The sequence below is a fragment of the Podarcis bocagei genome (assembly GCF_964188305.1).
Source record: "Podarcis bocagei genome assembly, chromosome: 3".
NCBI lineage: Eukaryota > Metazoa > Chordata > Lepidosauria > Squamata > Lacertidae > Podarcis > Podarcis bocagei.
The window spans coordinates 86,732,182-86,757,059 of record NC_138127.1 but is presented as its reverse complement, the minus strand read 5'-3'; the positions used below and the strand labels follow the sequence as shown (position 1 = coordinate 86,757,059).

The window sequence follows — 24,878 nt, the reverse complement described above, 5'->3', positions numbered from 1 at the left end:
GCAGTAGACCTGGATGTCAACTGCATGCAGGTGGAACTGAAAAGTCATGGGATTTGAGAAGGACACGGAAGACAAAATGTACTTAAACAAACAGAGGGTGAAGACAGATTAATTAAAATTATTTCAGCATAACAAAACAAGACAACACTCAGTACTGAAAAAAATCACCCCTAAAGAAACAGACTTTGAGTCTTCAGCATATGATGAAACAATCCTTCAGTGTGAATGAGGAAATAAAACTGAACTTAGCACTTTGTTCCTTCCATATTTGTTTGTTCGTCCCAACATTTCAGTTCAGTACTTCACAGAATGCATACACATCCATTTTAAGGCAACCGATAAAAGAGAAGAAAGGAAACGGAAACTGTAGGTTTCTGGTTTGCATATGCAGATTTCTGCATCCTTAGGAAACTTGTAGAATAAACAAAGCTGTGCAACTGTTGATGCAGTGAAACACAACGTGCTGAATGAAAATCCACGCTTCACCAAACTGGTGCCTCCAGATGTTGTTGGACTACAATCCCTATAACCTTTGACCATTGCCATGCTGACATCGACTGATGGGAGTTAGAGTCTTGCAACATATTGAGCACACCAGACTGGGGAAAGGCAATCTAAACCAAGTTTCTGACATTCAGAAATGTGACGTTTGTACATGTGAAATTGACCGTAATTGATGTACCTTCCAACTGGTTGATTGACAAGAGAGAAGTGGGCATTGTAGGTAAACTCATAGAGTACCTGCAGATTATCTTGGGCTGTACAGCCAATCCAAAGAGTTTAAAGGGCCCTCTGTTGCCCTTGCAATGTTCAGTCAATGAGGTAAATGACTGGTCTAGACTCTAGACAATACACTCAGCCACGATGGTAGCTTGAACCGTGGCCAGGCCACCAAGATTCCCCAAACTGGACTTGGGTAACTGGCTAATCATGCATGAATCACTTTGAAATATTGCTGGACTTAGACCAACTCCTGTGATTTGCCGGACAGTTTTCTGGAAGCTCCCCTCCCCTCCAAATTAATGTTCTGTTGCACGATTTCTGCTTCCAATTTTTTAATATATATTTTCAGTTTAAATGCACAATGGCTGAAGTGGTTTCCATTGATAATGTGCAAGTAATAACAGCTGCTTCAGAATCTTTCCTGGTCACAGTATTTGCACCCTATTTTGTTTAGGTACAGTAGTAAAATCTACACCAATAACTGAATTGACCTTTTCTGTTTATGTGTTTTCCGGGGTGGAGTGGGGGGAGGGGAGAGGGTATTATCAATTTTGAATCCATTCTGTTTTCTCTAGTTTTCTTCAAATAAATATTGTTTCTATATAAGATGACCCAAAATTCACAATGACATTTGGATAAATTAAAATGTGCTTGCTTCCAGAAATAATTTTTGCTGCATTGATGCTGCAGAAGATAAAATTCTTCTTTTACTGAGACTTTCAGAAAAAAAACCCATCTGCTTTTTAAGGATCTAATAGAAACAGAATTGTCAGTTCTCTCTTGAACTCTTTTTTCCCCTGAAGGCTTGCCATGAGCATTGCTGGCCACAGGAATTATATTTCTTCCAATCAGCCAAATAGCATGGCTGGTTTTTAAAGCAGTCTGAGATAAAACCTGTTTTCTCTTTTATTGCTCCTTTGGGCACCATGCCAAACCATGGCAAAGGAATCTTAAGTATGGTTGCCATGACTGACATCTGAACTGACAAACTGTAGGCACAGCCATAATTACGTCTCTATGGTACAGCTGTTTCTGCAGGCAGAAGAGCTGAGCAGATGGAAAACCAAAACAGACAAACAGTTCAAAACTCTGGTTTGTCTTATAGTTTGGAAATACAAATTATGGTTTGGGTTCTAAACTATGGTTCATGTAAACCATGGCTTTGTGTGACGTCTGAACTGAGCTCTTGTCTTGCTACAAGAAGTTGCCAGAACAAGGACCATATGCAGAATGAATATAACATGAACAACACGTGAGTGGCTTTGCAAGCAAGGCATTCATGTAAAGACAATTACATTTAAAAACCAACACCCAAGTAGCATTCAGCCTTGCATATATTATATATTTTAATTGTGGCCCACAGTGCTGAATGGGCTTTCCACACAAGATTACTTCATGCTACCCATCTAATTCTTAAGACCTTGAAACAGCCTGCTGCTCCTGTAATTAATGGCCCAAACATTTATTATGCTTTTCTGCTTTGGAATAAGAATTTCTGTGTAACTGCTGCCAATAACAAAAGGCACTAGAATGCTGCTAATGGCTCTTAAAACAACAAATTTGATTTTATAAATGCCATCTTGCTTCATGTACTTGTCATGGATCCTCTTATAATATCATCTTACTTCATCAAAAGCATTTTCTGGGTGGGATTACAGCCTTCAGCCAACTCATTATATTCATTCTGTTTGGCCTGCTTTAAACTAGATGCAAAGTACTTTTAAATAACCATTCCCCCCTCCCCCACACATAATAGCTTAACTCCTTGATCAAAAGAGATACTTTAAATAATGCTGTGGCAAAACCCACACATTCATGAAACTGTGAATGGAGGGCTGTTTCCTTCCCTCCCACTTTCGTGAGGGCAGGAGGGCAGAACTACAGTGAAAAGTTTTCAGGGAGGGGTTCCTGGAATCATAAAAGCGCCTGCTGGATCAGGCCAATGGCCCATCTAGTATCACATCCTGTTCTCACAGTGGTCCCTCAGGTGCCTGTGGGAAACCAGGAAACAGGATTCAAGGTTTCTCTATTCTTCTTGCCCTTACCTTAAAAACATTATTAAGCCCATAGGAGGACAAGATATCAGGACACCCTTCCATAGGTGTAATGAATATGGGTTGCTTGTGCGTAAGTAACCGCCACTCCTGGCTAAGTTGGCTTGCTAAACCTTTCCTGTCTGGACAGCCCTTCACTTCGTGGCTGCCTCAGCCGCTAGCAGAATCCGTCAGTGGGCGTTTCTTAAACCTTTTCCAGCATAAAGGTTGTTTGACGCCAAGTCTCCTCCTACTCTCCCTGCGTGGAAGTCTTCTGCGCAGGGAGGGTGTGGGTAGTGGAGGACCCGTGCTCTCCCCGCTGGTGTCCAGCGAAGAGTCCTGGAGCCCTCTCGCCGATTCCCCCATCTGCTCCCCTTTATCCCTAGTGTTGAGCTGATTTCCTTCCCCCGCTGAGCTACCTCTCTCCCTGCTGGGTCCCTCTCCAGCATCACTTAAGAGCCTTCCCTCCGCCTCTGGCTCCGATGTCAGTTCCCTGACAATAGGTTTCAAAGAAGAATGTCTGGCCAGGAGGTTGCCTACAGAAAGCCAACAAGACCTGGGTGGTTTTTAAATACAGTGGTGCCCCGCAAGACGAATGCCTCGCAAGACGGAAAACTCGCTAGACGAAAGAGTTTTCCGTTTTGGAGGTGCTTCGCAAAACGAATCTCCTATGGGCTTGCTTCGCAAGACGAAAATGTCTTGCGAGTTCCTGTGGGTTTTTTTCCTTTCCCCCCCTTTTTCTAAGCCGCTAAGCCGCTTATCAGCTGATCCGATAAGCTGATAAGCCGCTAAAAGCCGCTAATAGCGCTAATCCGTCAATGGTCTTGTTTCGCAAGACGAAAAAACCGCTAGACGAAGAGAATCACAGAACGGATTCTTTTCGTCTTGCGAGGCACCACTGTATAAAAGTTACAAGCTTTTAACATAATAAAATTCACCTGGAGCTCTCAGGTGCCAGACAGTTTCCAGTGGATCTGCTGATCAGTTCACTAGGCTATGTGGATGGTGTATCAGCCAATGCATAAATTATAGTACATATATTAAACTGTGGCATGTATGTCCCACAAGTTACAGATGAAATATCAGCTGTCCTCCTACTGATGAACACGCACAAGAATACAAGATGTGGCCTGTATCAGGGTTTCTGCCCCCAGGACCCACCTGAGAAAGACAGAAATTACTGAAGCACACCAGTAACAAAATGGTGGCAGATGGGAGTAAGAGTTTGGCATAATCACCTGGGAATTACTAACTTTTTGTTTTTATTTTTTACTGATATTTAACTTATCTTCGGAAATTGCTAACATATTTGCTGTAGAGTTTTGCTTGTGGCAAGGAGTTCCATACATTAGCTTTTCTCAGGTTAAGTACAGTCATGTGCTCTGGAGGTATTGTAAATCCTCCCCATTTTATATATCAAAACAACTGCGAAGTTCCAATAGCTGAAACATTTTCATTCGCATTAGACTGAATAAATATTGCTAATATTTTTTATTTTATGGGGAGGGAAGAACAAATACGTACAGGAAGCAGACTTAGTGCTACGATGGTGATGTTTTGTATCATGCCCGAATATGCATTTGATTATTTGCTGGTAAAGTATTTCCTTCATATCCTGTTGGTAGAGCCAGATGAATGACCCAAATTAGCAAGTAATGAGAAACTAGCACCTACCTCTGCGGTATAGCTTTCTTGGTGCTGCTAAACTGTTTCTGGGAAAAGTTATTAACTGCATCCACAAATGACAATAGACACTTACTGTGGAATATGGCCAATAAATCTTTATAACAATGCAGCATGGCAATTCTTGCCATTGCTAATATTATAGTATGCAGGTGAAGTAACTGCCAATTTGTGGCAAGACTGCAAAAGAAAATTACTGTTTGTTTCTTTAAAAAATCTGCAAATTGCATTTTACAGGTGCTTTTAAAATTCTCCTCACCCTCCAAAACGCACACTTTGTTTTCTTCATTGCTAGCGCTAGCTTTTCTCATATTTTTTTACGAGGAAGGCACACAACTCAGCAGTAGAGTACATGCTCTGAATGTAAAAGGTCACAAAATCTCCTGGTAGGCTAGGAAAGATGTCTGTATGAGACTCTAGAGAGCCACTAACAGTCACAATAGACAATACTGAGAAAGATGGACAAATGTTCTGCCCAGCTAGAGAGCAGCTTCATACATTTCCAACAGTATCATGTTGAAAACAGCTCACAAACTAGTTCTCATAGCACACTTCTCCAGTCTGGTGGTCTCCAAATGTTCTGGACTACAGCTCTGATCAGGTCCAACCAGTGCACCCAAACTGGCTGGGCCTGATGTGAACTGCAGTTCTAAGCATCTGGAGGGCACCAGGTTGGGAAAGGTTGTGTTAGAGAAAGCGCGTCTGTGGTTTTCTGAGTTTCTGCCTTGAGGGAACGTCCATGCCAACTTGTCTGTGAAGAACCTGCTAGCAAGCTGCCACAGAATTTTGGTGAATTACAGAAGATTCTAAGACATGGTCTAGCCAATGAACTTAGGATGCTATTCAATGTTACTCATACTCAGAGAAGACCCAGTTAATTTAGTGAGCCTACTCTAAGTAAGCACCTTGGGGAAAGGACTAATAATAATAATAATAATAATAATAATAATAATAATAATAATAATAATAATTTATTATTTATACTCCGCCCATCTGGATGGGCTTCCCCAGCCACTCTATCAACCCTACCTATGTTCATTCTAAGTGACTGCTATGCCAATAGTGATATAACAAGCCTGGGGGACAACTGGCTTGCCATTAGTACACGTGAAAAGGATCTAGGGATCTTAGCAGACCGCAAGATTAAAATGAGTCAATGTTGTAATGCAGCAGCAAACAAAACTAATGCTATTCTAGGTCAAGATAAGTCATAGTATCACCCTATTATGGCTTGGTCACACCACATCTGGGGTACTGTGTCCAATTCTGGGCACCACAATTTAAAAGGGATATTGACGAGGTGGAATGTGTGCAGGAGGGCAACCAAGATGATCAAGAGTCTGGAAACCGAGCCTTGTGAGGCACAATAGAGGGAGCTGGGTACATTTAGCGTGGAAAAGAGGTTATTGAGAAGAAATATGATAGCCACTTTCAAATATCTCAAGGGCTGTCACATGGAGGATAGAACAAGTCTGTCTTCTCCTGCTCTGGACCTGAACCAATGGCTTCAACTTACAAGAAAGGAGATTCTGACTAAACTTCAGGAGGAACTTTCTGACAGTAAGAGCTGTTTGACAGTGGAAGAGACTCTGCTGGAAGGTGGTAGACTCTGAATCACTGGAGATTTTTAAGAGGACTGGATGGTCATCTGTCATGGGTGCTTTAGTTAAGATTCCTGCACTGCAGGGGGTTGGACTAGATGACCCTCAGGGTCCCTTGAAACTCTACGATTCTATGATTAACAATTAGGAACATTAATAAAAATGCACTCAGTTTCCCTGAAGAGCTGCTGCCAGTTAGTGTAGACAATACTGAGTTAATAGACCAATGGTCTGACTCTGCATAAGGCAGCCTTTTACATTCCTATGGTGCATTGGGTCAAGCTCAATCAGCTTCACTAATCTTCTACAAGAACTGATGGCTGCTTTAGTCTGCTTTTTAGTTTGTTTGTTCATTTGTGTGGTTTTCTTTTGCCTTTGCCTTGCTTTATATTTTAATGATTGTTATTAAAATGTGTTCTGTGGATTAGCTTTTCTTTTCCCTTCGTGCTTTTGTACACCGCTCTCAAATTCTTTTTAAATCAATAAACATCCCCCAAATGAATGCCAAACCATGTGCACTCGAGGCCTCCCTTACCTTTACTTGGTGCCGATTTTCTCACAGATGCGACATGATCTTCGGAGATGGCAAGGCGCCGCAAAACATCAGCCAAAGCTGCTTTCAGCACTGTGATTTCATCCTCTTGTTGCTGCACTCTCAGTTCAAGAGCCGAAAGGCGGTCTTGGACATCGGATGTACTTGCTGCAGAAATGCTGTCATCTGCCAAGAAAGAAATAATCAGAAGGAAAGTCATGCGGCGTTCTAAAGCTCTGTTTGTGCAGGATTTTGAAATAAATGCAAATAAATCATTAGTCATGTTTATACCCCAACCCCCTTCTATACAAAGTGCCCAAAGTGGAAGGCAGCAAAATCGGCATGAAAAATAACCAGTCCACTTAACACCAATAAGCAATGCCACAGTATAGAATGTAAAGTCAGCAAAAATGCCCGACAGAAGGAAAGGATCAGAAGCTTAATTCTAACACATTTGGCTTTGTGTTATGACCACCACACAGGGGCAGCTTTAAACAGCTTCACTGCTAATGGGCATTTCAAAACTGTTTAGCATTTTAGATTTTGCCAATTTCCCTTAGAGCTCCCAGTGCTGGCGGTCCTCTGTCCTTCTGAAGCAGCTTTTCAGGAGGACAGCGGGGCTCTGCAAAAGGAACTGATGAAATCGCCTCTCCTGGCGGACTATCTGATGGGTAGAGTGCCACGCAAATGTGATCCAACACAGTGCTGAGTTGAAGCTGCTCTAAACATCAGACTTAAAATTTTCTTTTAAGGGTGGCTCCTGAACAGGAAAGTGGGGTGAACCGTCTATAGAATCTTAATCTTTGGAAATGCAGAATCTCAACTTGAACAGAGCATCGCTATTAACGACAATCTGAGATCTTAGGGGATATGTTATATGAAGTAGACATTCAAAACCTGCCCTTGGAATATGCTGAGGTCACTGGGTCAAAAATACATTGGCTTGTATCCAAAGGCCCGCTAAGTAAGTGTTCAATCAGCGCAAGGATTTCTTCTTGCGCAGCGGGAACTGTCCTCCACCTGCCCTGCCCCCTCCCCTAAATCTGCTCCGGGGGGTTGTGTGAACCCCCAAAACGGTTTTAAATGGCGAGCAGTGAGAAGTCCTGTTGCATAAGCAGAAATCCTTGTGTTGACGGGGTTGTTACTTATTGCTAGACTGGATACAAGCCATAGAAAGAAACTAACCACTATTGTTTCATTAATTTGAAGAAGTGAACCCCCCCCCACCACCACCACCTGCCTGATCCTTCCTGCTGAACAACATTAATTTCTGGCTCATGCCCCTATTCTCATACCATCCTGCTCCAGTTACAACTGGTGTTCTTCGTGAGCAGAATATTGAATGTAAATGATGCTAGTGAGCAACACAGAAACACATTTAAAGACACTCCTGTAATAATCAAATGAAGGCACACAAAAACAAACCGAAAGATGGAATTACTCAGGAATCAGTACTTAAAGCGAATCTGCTACCACAGACTCAATTCAAAGTATCACTGGTCTATTTCTAGATTACTCATATTGGTGTATGATTCACATCTCCCACTGTTGATCATTTAACAAGATGTTCCACTGCCAGTATTATTTTTAAATTTGGCAATTATCAACTGATTATATTTTTAAGCGATTATGATAGCTGCTCAGCACCTACATCAGCGAGTTAATACAATGATGTCTAAAGAAGAAACAGGCCCGATTTACAAATGCAAAATCAACCGGCAATAATGCAGTTCCACAGATAAGAATCTAAAGAAGTGGCAGAAATGTGACCCCATTGCATGGAAAGTGCTATTTTGGGCTCACTATCAGAAGCAAAATGTGCAAGACGCAAAAGTAACAAGAACACTTTCTTTAATATACATTCAGCTCTGCTGAAATACAATGGGCGGTTGGGGGCCATCACACAGATATAAAGAGTCTGAGCTGGAAAACCTTTACAGCTGGGGAGTCAGACTAGTCAAGAAGTTGTGGAATCTCTAAAGGTTATTAGCGAGAGGATGAATAACACCTGTTATGTCTAGGGATGTTCTAGAGAATTTGCCCTTCCAACTCCCGATTCTATTTCAACAGGAGCCAGATTCAACAGATACATATTTCTGGCTTTCGTGTATCTTTAAAGGGGATTTAAATAGCTTGCAAACATATGCAAATATCACGCCGTTACGGACATTTCAGAACTGTTTAACATTTTACATCTCACGTGCCAACCCCACCCTCCTGGGGTCTGGAGCAGCTGTACTGCTGGCGACAGAGCTACTTGGTGTGTTTTATAAGTGGTAGAAAAAAAACTGGTTGTTTTAACAGCAAGAAGAAGATAATACATTGGTAAACCATTAAAAAAAATATTATGGCAACATCTCTCATACATTTCTGACTGTTCAGCAGTGGAACAGACTCCGACGAGAGGCGGCGGACTCTCCTTGCTTGGAGGTTTTTAAACAGAGCTTGGATGGCCATCTGTCATGAATGTTTTAGCTGAGATTCCTGCATTGTAGGGGGTTGGTCTAGATGACCCTTGGGAACCCTTTCCAACTCTTTGATTCTATAAAGAGTTGCTGTTCCTGGCACATAGCCCACCGAGGTTTAAGTCCTGGGTGAGAAAGTACTTGAACTTGCATCTAGTGTTGAATAGAGGAAGAATAGAATCTAAATTGTCTTTTTTTCTCTTCCATGATATTCTTCCCCTTTGCCAAGAGCAACAGTCATGGTTACATCCCCACCGTTCTGCCCGGACACTGAGGTCCAGCGCCGAGGGCCTTCTGGTGGTTCCCTCACTGTGAGAAGCCAAGTTACAGGGAACCAGGCAGAGGGCCTTCTCGGTAGTGGCGCCTGCCCTGTGGAACACCGTCCCACCAGATGTCAAAGTTAACAACAACTACCAGACTTTTAGAAGACATCTGAAGGCAGCCCTGTTTAGGGAAGCTTTTAATGTTTGATGCATTACTGTACAGTGGTATCTCAGGTTAAGTACTTAATTAGTTCCGGAGGTCCGTTCTTAACCTGAAACTGTTCTTAACCTGAAGCACCACTTTAGCTAATGGGGCCTCCTGCTGCTGCTGCGCCGCCGGAGCACGATTTCTGTTCTCATCCTGAAGCAAAGTTCTTAACCCGAGGTACTATTTCTGGGTTAGCTGAGTCTGTAACCTGAAGCGTATGTAGCCCGAGGTACCACTGTATTTTAGTATTTTGTTGAAAGCTGCCCAGAGTGGCTGGGGAAGCCCAGCCAGATGGGCGGGGTATAAATAATAAGTTGTTGTTGCTGCTGCTGTTATCATCATCATCATCATCATGTAAGGGTACCCCAGGAGCAATCAAATTGGAACATGGGGAAGCTAGCATCTACACATCATCTTAGAAAGATGAACTTCTGGCACCTGCTCATGGAGAAGGGGTCATAACTCAGTGGAAGAAGAGGAGGAGTTTGGATTTGATATCCCGCTTTATCACTACCCGAAGGAGTCTCAAAGCGGCTAACATTCTCCTTTCCCTTCCTCCCCCACAACAAACACTCTGTGAGGTGAGTGGGGCTGAGAGACTTCAAAGAAGTGTGACTAGCCCAAGGTCACCCAGCAGCTGTATGTGGAGGAGCGAAGAAGCAAACCCGGTTCACCAGATTATGAGTCTATTGCTCTTAACCACTAGACCACACTGGCTCTCTTTGCTTTACACGCAAAAGCCCAAAGGGTTAAATCCTGACATCTCCGCTTAGAAGGAACTCAGGTGGCAGGTGGTGGGAAAAGACCCCTGGGGGTGCAGCTATCAGTCAAGGAGACAACAGTGTGCTGAACGGACGAAGTCAGCTTTATATGATTCATGTTCAAGAGAAGGCAATTTGCTTCTAAGCTAGGGCTGGGCAATATCTGGTTTTTAACACTGTGACATATCACCACCTAAACATCACAATATACTGAGATATAATGGTGCCTGAAATAAGGATGGAGTTATGTAGAGGCATGGGCTGGCTTCATGTTTTTTCCTGCATCGTGATTTTTGTGATTCACTGCCCCCTGCAGGAATCTGCCAGCAGAGTTAAGTTAATCTGCTAAGGGTAGTCCGATAAAGGACTCCGGGGAGGGGGGGCGTTGCCCTGTCCGAAGCCTGTGGAGGTGTGGGCCTAAGGCATGCCCCCGAGCGGTGACCCGGGGGGAGCTCCTAGTTGACGTGCCTCAGCAGGACTCCCTCCACAGGTGGTTAACCCTTGCCGGTCTTCACGCAATCGGGCTGAAGCCGGCTAGTCAATAGGGCCAATGCCTATGCCAATACCACTCATTCCTGTAAGTTGTGGCCTAATTCGCCCATTAAACCTAATACTTGGTGTCCTGTGTTTTCATTTCTCCTGGGGGGGCGGCAACTCGCCACACAATGACTGTGAACTAGAAGGACATGAGAAAGAGAATGAATTTTGAATACTGCTTGGGTAAATAGAGTCTATGACTGCATGCTTCAATTGCATGCATCTCTGAGCAATTGTGCCCTGCTTGCACTGTGTGCACATAGCAACTTTTGCTGTAAACTCTATTAATCCAAAGTACTGCTAGGAGGAGTTTTATTCAAACCAGCACAGAAAGCTTTTACAAACCTAGTAAACATGCTTTGCTTATTCCAATAACAAACTTTGGCAATTAAAAAAAAAAGTGGTGTGTGGCCTCTGGAACATTTCTGCCCAGAAGCAGAGTTGTGCTGTTTAAACCCATCATTTCCTGATCAATTCTGGAACATTTCAAAGACAGAACAGGAAAAAATATTGAAGTAATTATGCTAGATAATCTAAGACAGCGCACGCTTGACTCTTCATTTATGAACTCATGTTTATTTTATTGTGTCACTGATGTTAGTTTGCAACTATTCCCTCTCCCAACTCAGAGACATGCTGCAGTCTGAAATTAAAGGAACTTCCTTCCCGAAACAAGGTCACATTTATTTATCTGCCAAACCTATACCCCACTTTTCCTCTAGGGAGCTCAAGGAGGTATACGTGGTTCTCTTCCTCCCCATTTTAACACAGCGCTGTGAGGTTTGCTAAGGCTGTGAGTGTGGCTGGCCCAGCTCACCCAGTGTGTTTCATGGCTGAGCAGGGGAATTGAACCCTGGTCTCCTGGGTCCTAGTCCAGCACTCTAACCACTACACCACATTGGCACTCTACGGGGAACAGTTCCCAATTTTACAATATTCCAACAGGATCTGTATTCTCTTGCAACTTCTACAATAGAAAGCTGGTCCTTTAGAGGAAAGAGCAGGAGTGGTAACTTTGCAGGGGGGGGGGGAGGAGAGGCAGTATTTACACTTAACTAATTCATCGGTTGCAATTTTGCGCTGTCACATACAGTGTTAGAAATATGAAAGCTAGGAGCCTTAAACCTAGGCTATGGGCACAACAACAGAATGTCTAGGTGAGCTTTTTTATAACAAGAATACAAAGCTGAAAATGAATGAGCTGCAGCTAAAATATTATGTTCATTTTTCACATGGTCTAGTCCTTCCCTTGCCCCCCCCCCTAATATTCTTATGATTCTCCAGTCTTCAGAGAGTAGCTGGAAGTGGGGAGGCAGAAAAAGGTCCTCCTTCCCTTCTACTCTGCAGTTTTAATCTGAAACCTTAGGCGCAGTAGTGTGCCCAGAGCTCGGAAACTGCACACGCTAATGAAATTCACTATCTCAAAATGCGCCTAGAACAATTGGAGTTTCGAACACTGGTCACATAACTGAGTTGGCATCAGCTTGAATCTCTACTGCTTGTAGTTAAGGCTCCTGGCACCATCCATGCAATGCAACATGGCTGAAAACTTCCATGTAATGCAACATGCAATGCAACATGGCTGAAAACTTCCATGTAATGCAACATGGCTGAAAACTTCCATGTAACTGAGCCTGGGCATGGACACAGGGGTGAATAACAACACAAAGCTGCCCTTTCATTTCAGTGGGGAGCATCAGATGTAAGAGTTCTCTGATGGATCATACTCTTTCTTGACATGGTGATGTGTGAAAAAATACTTTTAAAAATATATCCAACTTTCATGAATCAGCTACAGCACTATAACACAGTGGGACTAGAATTCTGACCAGGGAGCGAGTTCTTGGCCAAATGTGATTTTGCTGCCTCCTTCAACTGCTGTTGTGTTTCCATGTGTTTCCTTGTCCCCTGCCCCTTATCAGAGTATTAAAGTTTGCTGAGAGGATAGGACTGGGTGCGTCCAGTGGCTAGGAGAGCCTTTCACTAGCTCCAGAGAAGACAGCTAGAGCCATTTCTGACCAGAATGGCCTGAACACAGTAGTCCAAGCAGTCCTTGCATACCAAATTACCACAATTACCCCACTGTGTGGGTCTGCCCTTGAGGTTGATCCAGAGGCTGCAGCTAGTGCAAAAGACAGCAACTCATCTGCTCACCGGGGCAGCATATTGCCATCATATCATGCTGCTGCTGAAAGAACTACACTGGTTCTCACTTAGCTATCAGGCTAAGTTCCAAGTGCTGCTGGTATAGGATACCTAACGGTTAGTCTCATACAATATATACACAGCTGATTGCTACGCTCTGCAGGAATGTGCATCTTGAAGATAATAGTTCATCAGGAAGTCCATTTTTCAAAATATAGGAATCAGGCCTACACTTCTGAATTCTCTCTCATTGTATATCAATCATGTCCCTATTGTCTTTTAGATGCCTGTTGAAGACTTTTGGGTTTTTTTATAACAAGCCTTTTAAGTGGGGATATTTATCCCAGGTGGTATCTGGATTGGATTTGAAATTGTTTTTATATACATAATTGTTTAATCATTGTTATACATGCAATTGTTTTCTGTATTCTTTTACTGTATTGTGAAATACTACTACTAACAAAAACAACCACCAACTTCATTTCTCAACAACCAACACAGGAGGAGACAAAGAAATATACTGCTGTTCAGACATAAATTTTAAAATGCAAATAGCACAGAACACTCCCACCTCTTCCCGTTCAAGGTAGTAAAGCAAGAAAATCCTGCTGTTAAGGAGAAGTCAACTCAAAAGAAAAATTAACCTGAATCAGCTCTTCCAGCTCCACTTAAAGTTGCTTTTAAAAAGAAAAACAACAAGCATTGTTAAATAAAGTTAACATTGAAAGGTACTGGTGGTATGCTGATGTTAACATCTTGCTGAAATGAACAAGATATAGACAGGTACACACTACAGACCCTTGCAGCCTGTGTCACTATTCTGCAGCCAAGTTTTATTCAAGGATCACTAAGCCAGCTTCTCCCCAGCTCGTGCCCCCACTGATGGACTGCAACTCTCATCATTCCTGACCACTTGCCATGCTGGCTGGAACAGATGGGAGCTGCAGGTTCACCAAAATCTGCAGGGCAATAGGTTGAGGAAGACTAGTGCAAGCTATTATACTAGGCATACAATTGGCTTGAAACTCACCTGCACGTTATCAAACGATGGGTGGGATTCAACAATTGAGTCCCATCTGCAGAAGCCCTGCACAAGGACCTCCATTTGTACGGGGCGGGGGCTCCCCCCCTCCCCTGAAATTGGCTCATGGTGTGTGTGTGCCAGCAGAAATGCCAGAACAGCAAGCAGGTGGAAGGAATAGAGATCATATTCCATCTGGTAAGTGGAAATGCTTTCTCATACGGAATAATCGCCTTAGCACAACACTGAATTCCTCCCTGGACTTTTTGTTCTCCTAGGTATTAGCTTCTGTGGAACAACCATGGTAGTAGGTTGAAGCAATGAGTTTAAGCACAATGGGCATACAATGGCAGGATGCCCAAGCCCTAAAGTTACAGTGGCCACTTATCTAAGCAGCAACATTTCTAAACAGCATAATCACAAACACCTGCTAAGAAGGAAGTCTGGTTGATTTCAATGGGACTCATGCATTGCAAGTGGTTCTTCAAAGCTCTTGTTTGATCCCAGCTTCCAGCAGTGTGTGCCATATGAGAAACTCCACGGCTTCGAAGGGAATCATGTGGAGAGGCTTCAAGACAGGAAGAGGCATTAAAAGTCAGGCAATCTTTCTGGGAAGCCTGTTCAAAGAACTTTCAGAAAAAGGCAAACTATAGGACACCCCCCCCCCCGAAAAAAAAATGCTGCAGGAGTGAGGAAGGGCAGGCAATATTCTGGCGTAAGACTCTTTTTCTTACTTAGTTCAGAACTAGAAGTAAATAGCCAGGCAGGGGTTTTTTTTGTTTTTTTTTTGCAAATACTGCCCAAGTACCATTATGAGCTGTTTAAGGGCCAATAAAGAGAACTTGATAGTTTAGCAGATTCAGAGTGCTGGGTTGGAATTTGGGATGGGTTTACACTTCCCCTAAAAGTACAGATATATAACCCTGGGGATCTCTTCAAGACTTGGTACTACTGCTGGATTCAGAGGTAGTGATTGTGGCAGCCCAAAGTACCTTTCACCAGCTTCAGCTAGCCAAACTCCTCTCTCAGATTTTGATCTTTTATTTAAATGCGTAGCTTACAAAGGCTCTTACTTTAGGCAGAGCTGCTCTTGAAAACGGATTGAAGCCTTCAACTGGTGCAAAATGCAGTTGTTCATGTATTGATGAGTGTGAAAAGCCATCTCCCTAGTCTTCGTTTGCACTAACTCCTTATTTCCTTTCAGTAAAACACATTATTATTTGCAAAGGTTTTTTTTTTTTACCCAATTCTGACTAGTGTAATTTCCCCTTCCTCCACTACTGTGCTTTAGCTCTCTTTCTGTGTTTCCCTTTCATAGCTTTTATGACACTTTTCAAATAATTTAAAGTCATCTTGAAAGTTTAAATTTAATTAGAAAAAGAAAAACTATGTAGGCACATTTGGGTGCACAGGGTGGAGGAGAATAGTTCTTACATGCTCATCCTACTGTACATAGATCTTTATATTATTATTTTTTAGAACTCCCAAAAGAGTGTGTTACAGTGGTACCTCGGGTTATAGACACTTCAGGTTACAGACTCCACTAACCCAGAAATAGTACCTCGGGTTAAGAACTTTGCTTCAGGATGAGAACAGAAATCGTGTTGCGGCAGCGGGAGGCCCCATTTCTAGTTATGACCGGACCTCCGGAACAGATTATGGTTGTAAGTAGAGGTTCCACTGTACAAGGTAAGTCTAACAAAACACTTGAGCAGCAGAAAAATAAATAATACCAGCTAGTTGTCCACACAACCACTTAAAACTGACAAAAAACAAACAGTTCTTTTTAGGGGTGAGTTGCTGAGGTTAACCAATACTGAAAACACTCAAACAGAGAACAGTCTTTGCACACGCAATGAATGGTTAGGGAGAGATTCAAGTGAATGTGTTTCAGGCAACACATGCAGAAGCAAGTATTGTTTTTAATCCCACAATATTTTGTTTGTTTATTTATTTATTTTATTGAATTTGTATAATGCCCTTTATCCAAAGATGTCAGGGCGGTTCACCATATACCTGTGGCAGTAAGGACATATTATGTGCATAGGAGCCACAGGTGCGGGATGTAAACTGGCCTTTGGAATACTCTCCCTCTTGTCTCCTCTCCCATGGTGTGATTTTAGCTTTCCAGTCGCAGAAGTAATTAAAATGCTACCTTCCCGAAGAACGGTCACCAAGGGAACAAATTCTGAAGCCGAAGTGAGGACTCTAAAACTCGAACGAAGTGTGGCCTTGGGAAAGAACTTCAGACCAGACTGTTCACATCCTACTACCCTATCATTTCTGTGAAATGACAACAAGCTGCTCTTGGAACTTCCTGTTCCAAAAAGCTCTGCTTTGAAAATAAGTTTTTAAAACTTTTCACTTCTCGATTCCATATGCTGTTGGATGTGTTTTGATAGTGCCGTAATCAACACCCCCCCCCCGAAACCCCACCTGCGCAATCTTTTTGCATGGGAAAGTTTTACTCAGACCTTTTGGTTAGGATCACATGCAGCAAGAGCACAGCTGCATTTCAGTGGCCTGGACTTCCAGGACGTCTGCTCCCATTATTCCACACAGAGTTCTAATTTAGTCCCACATCATAGACTTGGTATGTTTAGAAGAGCTCCACGTATGGGATCATTTGCATGAATGTGCTATTTATAAATCCTGTTTTACACATCGCTTTTGTTTTTAAATACAGGATGTCATACAAGGCTTTGTTTATGTGGACTAACTGGTACCAGGTGGAGAATAATTTCACCAGCCACGTTTACATACGCTCGTTAAAAACCCTCCGTTCCCAGGCCAAGTTCACTGAGCTCCCACTGATCACCCTCACTGCTACAACAGGACCTATTCTTCCTTTTTGGAAACATGCAACACATGTCCAAAGTTAGAATGTGTGTGTGTCCTGTCAGGTCTTAAGGGCATGCATTTACACTATTTAGATGCACACTTCTCTAAAGGGGGGTAAAAACCCCCTCAGAAACAGGACCTGGGAAAGAGGCAGGTTGTCACTTAGTTATTTTTTTTAAAGGGTGTGTGTGTATGTGTAGGAGAAAATGTTCACTCAAATCCATAGGCATGCACCACTGCCACTTATTGCAGTGAATGTGCATTTTATAAGTGAAAATCAGACCTCAGCTATTAAAGTTTCAGTGCCCCGGTTCAGCTGTCAATCTCGCTGTTCTCTCAGATTCCATGCTGTTTTCTGTGAGGTTAAAAAGCACTTTCCAACTGATAAAAAAAGGAGACCCTCTGTAATGGCTCTACGTCTATTTTGCTCAAACTGTTGCATACACACCCACACGATAGGTCAGGAGGGAAAACTACAACTACTCCCAAGAGATGCAGTAATGCATGGCCAGAATCACATAGGTACAGTCTAGACAACACTACACTAGAAGAAGAGTTTGGACTTGATATCCCGCCTTTCACTCCCCTTAAGGAGTCTCAAAGCGGCTAACATTCTCCTTTCCCTTCCTCCACCACAACAAACACTCTGTGAGGTGAGTGGAGTGGGAGACTTCAGAGAAGTGTGACTAGCCCAAGGTCACCCAGCAGCTGCATGTGGAGGAACGGAGACACGAACCCGGTTCACCAGATTACGAGTCTACCGCTCTTAACCACTACACCACACTGGCTCTCTATCAGGCTAAATATTTGTTTATTGTGGAGCTCACATATTTGTAAGTTCTACTATGAAAATGAAGAATGCAAAAACCTAACATTTCACAGAGAATAGCTCAGGTCAAGGATGGAAACTTGAGGTTCTCCAGGTGCGTTTGGGTTCCAACTCCTAGAATCATAGAATCATAGAGTTGGAAGAGACCACAAGGGCCATCGAGTCCAACCCCCTGCCAAGCAGGAAACACCATCAGAGCACTCCTGACATATGGTTGTCAAGCCTCTGCTTAAAGACCTCCAAAAAAGGAGACTCCACCACACTCCAGCCACAAGCCAAACATGGCCAAGGCAGAGATCATGCTAGTTGTTGTCTAAGTACCCCATCCTTGGTTCAGGATAACCATTGCTCAGTGGAGAAATAAAATGTTGCAATTCCCTCGCATGCAGTCTATTGGAAATACTGTGCCATGAGATTCTGCTGCATGTCTGAATCAGCTGTAAGGAAGTATCTTCTGCATTTCAGATAGGAATCAGACATGCTCATTCAGTTCCTTGGTGGTCAACCTCACATGGAAGGAGAATTCATCGTTTCTGGTTTACTAAGGTGGCAAACTGGGAACATGGGCATTTTCTGTGAAATTGTGTAAAGAGTATGTAATAATATGGTGTGTGTATAATACGGTGTAATAATAAATAGGGAATCTAGGTTATGCATTTTCTTGATTTTCAGATACACATTAAGAATCAATTAACTGCAGAATTACTCTTTCCTAAAACAAAGATTGCTTTAATGTTAAATACTTTTTTGCATATTACTCATTATCATACTCTGATCAACCTCCCTGCTCCTAGTTATTTGGATGAATTATTATGGTCATTACAAAGGGGGAGTGCAAGCAGCACATGATGGATGACTGATGTCACCAGTGTAATTATGACCAGCGGCTTCAAAAAAAAATAAAAATTAACTAATGCTGCCTGGTTGCTCTCTGAGGTTATACAGAGGTAACCCATTATGTAAAGAGATGTGTGAGAAGGGAACTGTAATTCCTATAATCTCTGCATATTTATCTTATGCAAGTATTAATCTCTTTAATGAAATTACTTCCTGCAGTCAAATACCAAACCATATAGTGGCCTTAGAAACCACACTAAGGCCGGAAGAGTCATAAGTCTCCTCTCCCCCCCCCAAAAAAAAGGAGAGCCTTTGTAAGCTACGCATTACATTATCTGGTTTACGCTGCTCAGCTAAACAATCGTTTGTTCAGTCTTAAAGGCAGGCTTTGCTCATCATTCTGCACAGTGCTGACATAGTCTAGGTTATTCTGGGCACAGCTGGAAAAGGCAAGACATGCTCTGAGGTATCAGTTACCTGAAAAGGGAGACGCCAATCAGAAAAGCATTCAGAGTGTATGTTTAATATAAAAATTGTGGGCCTGATCCAGACAACCCTGAGGAAAAGCAGTTACTAACTTCCCTTCATTTTTTGACACACGGTGGAAACCACAGTTTGCAAAACTTATCTATATATGCATCTTCTCACTTTTAATGAACAAGCCTAACATATTTGCAAGTGTTTTAAGCTACCTCTCAAGACAGCCTTACAGGTTGGGTCTTTTCTTTCTTTTTTAGAAATTAAAATTAAAACCTTTAGAGGCACAAGTTGTTATGTGCTACTTTTATTTGCCATTCATTCGCCCAATTTGCACATAATGCCATAGCTAAGTGTAAACACAAGGAGAAGGGGATGACAGAGGACGAGATGGTTGGACAGTGTTCTCGAAGCTACCAGCATGAATTTGACCAAATTGCGGGAGGCCGTGGAAGACAGGAGTGCCTGGCGTGCTCTGGTCCATGGGGTCACGAAGAGTCGGGTACGACTAAACGACTAAACAACAACAAAGTGTAAACAAGCAACTTTCTTTGGATTACAACCATCCTACCACAATCTTCCTTTCATCCTGTCAGATGAAAATATTGAATCTGGAACTCCAAAAAATAAAGAAATCACCTTCTCAGCTCCTTTGTCAGAATAATCACTTCCACTATTTCTAAAGTTCATGGTGCGAGGGGCATAATTCATGCGGCCAAAATGGCAGCATCAACCCACAAGGCAGCGAAATCTTCAGCCCTAGGGGAACTTTAAGGAGGAGAAAAACCTAAGGTGGACAAAACGGCCAAATAAGAACTCGGCAACCTCAATAAATTTAACCACCACAATCTCAATATCTGTGAAATACTGACTGAATGTTGGGTGAAGAAACCAAACCAAGCAGACTGGAATGGAGCTGGGATCCTAAGCAGGAAGTATTCTACCCTGCAACACATTGTTGCTGGTCCAACTTGGTAACTGTTCTTAACCTGAAGCACCACTTTAGCTAATGGGGCCTCCTGCTGCTGCCACACCGCCGGAGCACAATTTGCTTCATCCTGAAGCAAAGTTCTTAACCTGAAGCACTATTTCTGGGTTAGCGGAGTCTGAAGCGTATGTAACCTGAAGCGTATGTAACCCGAGGTACCACTGTACTGTTTTGAGGTTTGTTTGTTTGTTTGTTTTTACAATCAAAGGGTATATAAAAGTTATGGAATAAATACATTTCATGACACCAGGTGAAGCACCTAGGATTATTTTTCAGAATCAAGGGCAAAAGTTGGAGATACATAGCACCTGATAGCAAAAACACATTTGTTCTCAAAATCTTGTTGTTTCCTCATCTTCCCCCACTACCCTAACAAACAAGAAAAATGATATCATATGTGAGCAATAGACACTCCGAAAGTCTTTGCGGGAGTATGCTTCATCACTGAAACCTGGGTCACAAATTTAGACCTGTGATGTGAATCTTATTCTCACTGCTAGTTCTCTTAAAAATAAAATAACAAATAGTATTAAGAGACACAGCAACCATAGTATGCACAATATTCAAATTAAGGCTTGAACACTGGTCTTTGTAGATATTCTTGCTATCATGCCTGGGACTTAAGCAGGAAACATTCCAGGCCACTAGGTACCCGGTGTTCTTATACATGGGGTGTTTAAGTCAAGCAATTTCCAGCCCTACAACATACTGGTGCTTAATTGTGGCAGTAGGGCGAACAGCTGTGAAATATTTTCCTAATCATGACCTAACACTAAAAATGGCTTTGTTTTGTATTCAGGTTCTATGAAAGATCTGATGCATACAGCACTATCCTCTAGAAGTGGCACCCATAGACAGATCCTTATTGCCTGGTGGATAGTAGTAACTTACAGAGAGTAACTGTCACCACCAGGAAAATGATTTTCCAGAATATGTATCTGTCCACAGTAAGACTATAAGAATATATGGAGTGGACTGTATTAGTTATTTTGCTTTCACCAGTTTGATTTGCAATGTCAGATTGTAATCAAAATTACAGGTTGCATTGCAAACCTCTTTGATCCTGCATTATTGATTTGGCTCAACCTCAAATGAATTGATTTTGCACAACATTGATCCACAGATGACCTTTCAGTGTCCTCCCCTACTGTTTCATTAAGACAGGATGTGGCCCATACTACTATGTTAATTGTGACTACAGTACAAAACATACTTACTTGCAGGGAGTCAAACTGAACTGATAAAAAAGTTTGTTTGTGAACCAGAACAGAACCAGAACTTCTATAAAAAAAATTTTCCAACTTTACTCAGACCATAGCCTTAAATTAAAATCAGGTGACCGGTTTAAAATGTTAAAAATGAACAATAACAAACATCCACCAGCTTCCCAAGTAAAATGAAATTGTGAACATGTACAATTAAAGCCCAATAGCTATTTTATGCATTCCTCCCCCACAATTATACAAATGTTGCTTTTGCATAGGCTTCTATACTCTGCCCTCCTAAAAAGGTCGAAAAGACCTTTTATGTTAAGGGTACAACTCACTTTAAATAATAAAAAAACCACATGCTACAAATGGAACTATTTCCCCAGTTATTTTCATCTAAAAGCATCCTTAAAATATCTATGGGTTATGTCTGATCTAGTGCTAATGAATTAGGTCACTTAAAAGTTGCTTTGCTCATGAAATGAAACACAACCAGTTACCAAACTTGTACTGGGGTGAACTGGAATAGCATACAAAGCAAGGTTACAGGTGTCAAAATAAATACAAATGCAAAGTTCATGTCAGTCACAGGCAAACTAGGTTCCCCGCTTGCTTACCAGTAAGCACAAATATTTCAAGGGCTGTAGACCGACATGTGGCATGTGCAACTTAAGCTCCGCATTCAACTTTAACCAACCCTTCCCCAAGCCTACCCAACTATGTTTAGTGCTTTTTTTGTTGAAAAATAATAGTCCTTAAAAAGTTGTTATCAAAGCCCATAAATGTAACCCAGTGCCAGCAGTATCAACGGGATTTGGATTTGCAATCTCCAATATGGAACTCAGTGGAAACAAAGAAGGTGAATCTCTTGCCTCCCTCCACTCCATTTCCTGCCACATATCTGCCTAATCCAAGGGAACAAATTTTATCCTGCATGAGTGTACTTAACTTATTGTATTAGCAAGCATTCTAAACCACCAAACTCCAACTAACCCCCAACCCAGGATTTCAGCACCTTTGTATTACATATTGTGCTATCATTGTTTTTTGTTGTTTTTGCAGCACTGAACATTACTTACAGAATTTATTTTCAAAAGTGTGGTTTTTTTCCTACCAATAAAAGTAAGTGTGGAAAGATATAACTTTTTTTGGTGTTCAAAGCAGTTTCTATTTTAACATTTTATATCTTTCTACGGAAGTCATTTTCTCTTCATCTTAATGCTCTAAAACTGCCCCCCCCCCAAAAAAAAGAGAGAAAAGAACCTGCCTTTTTTACACATGTATTAATCCGGACAAATCAGCAAGATGAATATTTCTATACTCACTTATCATTAGGTGCATTTGTAAAATAGGGTTGCATTTGGAGCTCCTCCACATTTTGTTTTGGCTCTGTACTCTTGGCCCAATATTTCTAAACAACTACTGCAAAAACTCTATGAAGCAAGAGCTTCTATAGGCAGCTTTCTGCTATATACACAGATCTAGCTACTGATAATGATGTATGCGTATGAAGTTGTGCTGAGATGCTTCAGTAATTGCAGATTAACGATCACAAGAAAGCCGGGAATAAATTGGTCTGGAAAATATCACATGCTGTGCAGAAATACAAACCGTGCTGCGAATGCTCAAGACTGCAGCATACATAATGACTTATTTTGCATAGATGTTTTACGGTACTACTTCCTGAGGGGGCCCCCTATGCAATCCAAAACTTTCCTCTAGGGGTTCAACCTTTCGCTGAAAGTTAAGTCTAACTGAAGCATCTTGCACACAAATATGGAAACATGTTTAACACATGCTGAATGTTAAAATTCAATGATACAACAGCTTCTCCCCCCCCCCCTTCCAAGCATGCAATATTCAGATTTATTTCATGGGAGGGGATTCTTCATACTGCAAGAGTAGTCTCACCAAGCGAAATCGTTTGGTTTCTGCTTTCCATTGTACATGAAAGGCATTAACTAGCAAAAAAACAGATTTCCTTTAAGGCTAGGAAAGAACTAAGACTGCAAAGAGGTAAATACTTTTCTTCAAACTTTGTATGTATTTGTGAAGGAAGTTGTAGAGGAAGATTTACAAAAAAATAAAATAAAAAAACAAGGTTTCGGGGGAAGAGAAGAGAGGGAGATAGTCCTTTCCCCTTGTGGGTTAGCAAGAAACTGCGGTGGCTGTACTGGTGTTCCCAATTAAAGAAGGGGGAGGGAGGGAAAGAAGTTATACTTTACCGGTGCAGAAGTTCATAAGTGCTGATGAATTGCACACCGAAGCAAGGCAAGGCAATGCGTCTTCCATTCCTGCCACCTACGTTACGAGCCGCGAACCAGTTCTGTCTACGTTCCCTGTTTGCTGCCTTTCCCAGAGTTTCACGGCAATCCCGACTTTTCCCAATCAGACAACATACTTTAAATATTCTGAGGAAATCCTGCCAGTCCAGATGGCCCGCCACAAAAGCACTTATGCAGAGCACAAGCAAGAAGTCCCGACAATCAGCTTTGCTCCTTCCGAGCCCTGGAACTCTACTGAGCAAAAGAGCTTTCTGCGTTTGAGAGCGAGCATGTGTGTGTGTGTGCTAGAGAGAGAGAGAGAGAGAGGCAGAAGGGGGTGGGATACATAAGGGGAGAGGGGGAAGAAAATCTGAGACTGCTGTAAGGAGTGGCTAGACCTTAGACGTCACAAATACACTAATAAAGGCACTTACTAGCACAGACACAACACAGCAATCTGTCTTGCAGCACAAAGTAAGAATTAAAGAGCTCACTAGGGGCTAAAAGTTTGCTTTTTCTTCTTTCTTTTTTTAAAAAAGTTGGTGATTAAGCAGGCTATATGATTTATTATTATTAACTAGCATGCTAAGTTGACTGGGACACAACAGTGTCAACATAATAGAGACCCATCTTTTGTTTAAAGCAACTGAAACAAGAGATTGCATTCGGAGCCCTGAATCTTAAGCTCCTTTTTTCCCTTCACATCAGGCTGAATTGCTGTCACAATTGGTACAGACAGCTTAACAGATCTCTACCCGTGTGAGCCATCCTGGACCCTGTGATTATCATCGGAGGCTCTTCTTCATCTGCCTCTTCCACAAGAAGGGCGGAAACGTGAGAACGGGTCCCTTCCGTGGTGGCTCTCTGCTTGTGGAATGCTCTCCTCGTGGAAGCTCACCTGACACCTTCGCTACATATCTTTAGGCGCCAAGCAAAAAGATCCCTCCTTTCCCAGACCTTTGGCTAATTTAACAAACTGTAGCCAATGGGTGGTATTATTTTTGTTTCGTACTATGGTATGTATTTTTGTGTTTCTATATTCTAAGCCACCTATGATCCTCAGATGAAGGGCGGTATAATTGTTTTTTAATGTTGTTGTTGGCGGCATCCTTCTGTCTCAAGAGACAATGGAGTGCGTCTCCAGAGCTGAAATTAAGCTGCTGGGAGAATTAACGAGATCAGTAACTCGTTAAGGTTGCCTCCTGCATGGCTTTTGCTGTGTTATCAACACAGAAGTGATGTCTCCGGGGTGCAAGCATGGGCAGTGTGTATGCCCAGATGACAAGACCCCACTTTTAGCATCACTGATGTGGTCCAAAGTAAAGCAGAACAATACATTTGGCACCAGCTTGGCTGCAAAAGTTGCCAGAAAGAGGTGTAACATGATCAACCGTCTTAGGGAGTCCACTCCGGATTTGCACAGGGTTTACTACTTTCTTTTCCCAAAGATGTCCCACAGATC

At 42.2% G+C, this 24,878-nt stretch overlaps 1 protein-coding gene across 3 annotated transcripts in view; it reads right to left on the bottom strand.

Annotated features, from left to right (window-relative positions):
* Positions 1 to 23,739, bottom strand: part of EML4 (EMAP like 4) — an 89,901-nt gene extending 66,162 nt beyond the window's left edge. For 2 of the 3 annotated variants that reach the window (XM_081185977.1, XM_081185979.1), the window contains exons 1-2: positions 23,378 to 23,738; positions 6,576 to 6,758 (exon numbers count right to left, since the gene is read on the bottom strand). In XM_081185977.1, coding sequence (XP_081042103.1) covers positions 6,576 to 6,758; positions 23,378 to 23,444 — 250 coding nt within the window. In that variant the 5' untranslated portion in view covers positions 23,445 to 23,738. Of the gene's footprint in view, positions 1 to 6,575; positions 6,759 to 23,377 lie in introns of all 3 variants that reach the window. The other variant, XM_081185978.1, reaches the window with a different exon arrangement.
* Positions 23,740 to 24,878: the final 1,139 nt, after the last annotated feature.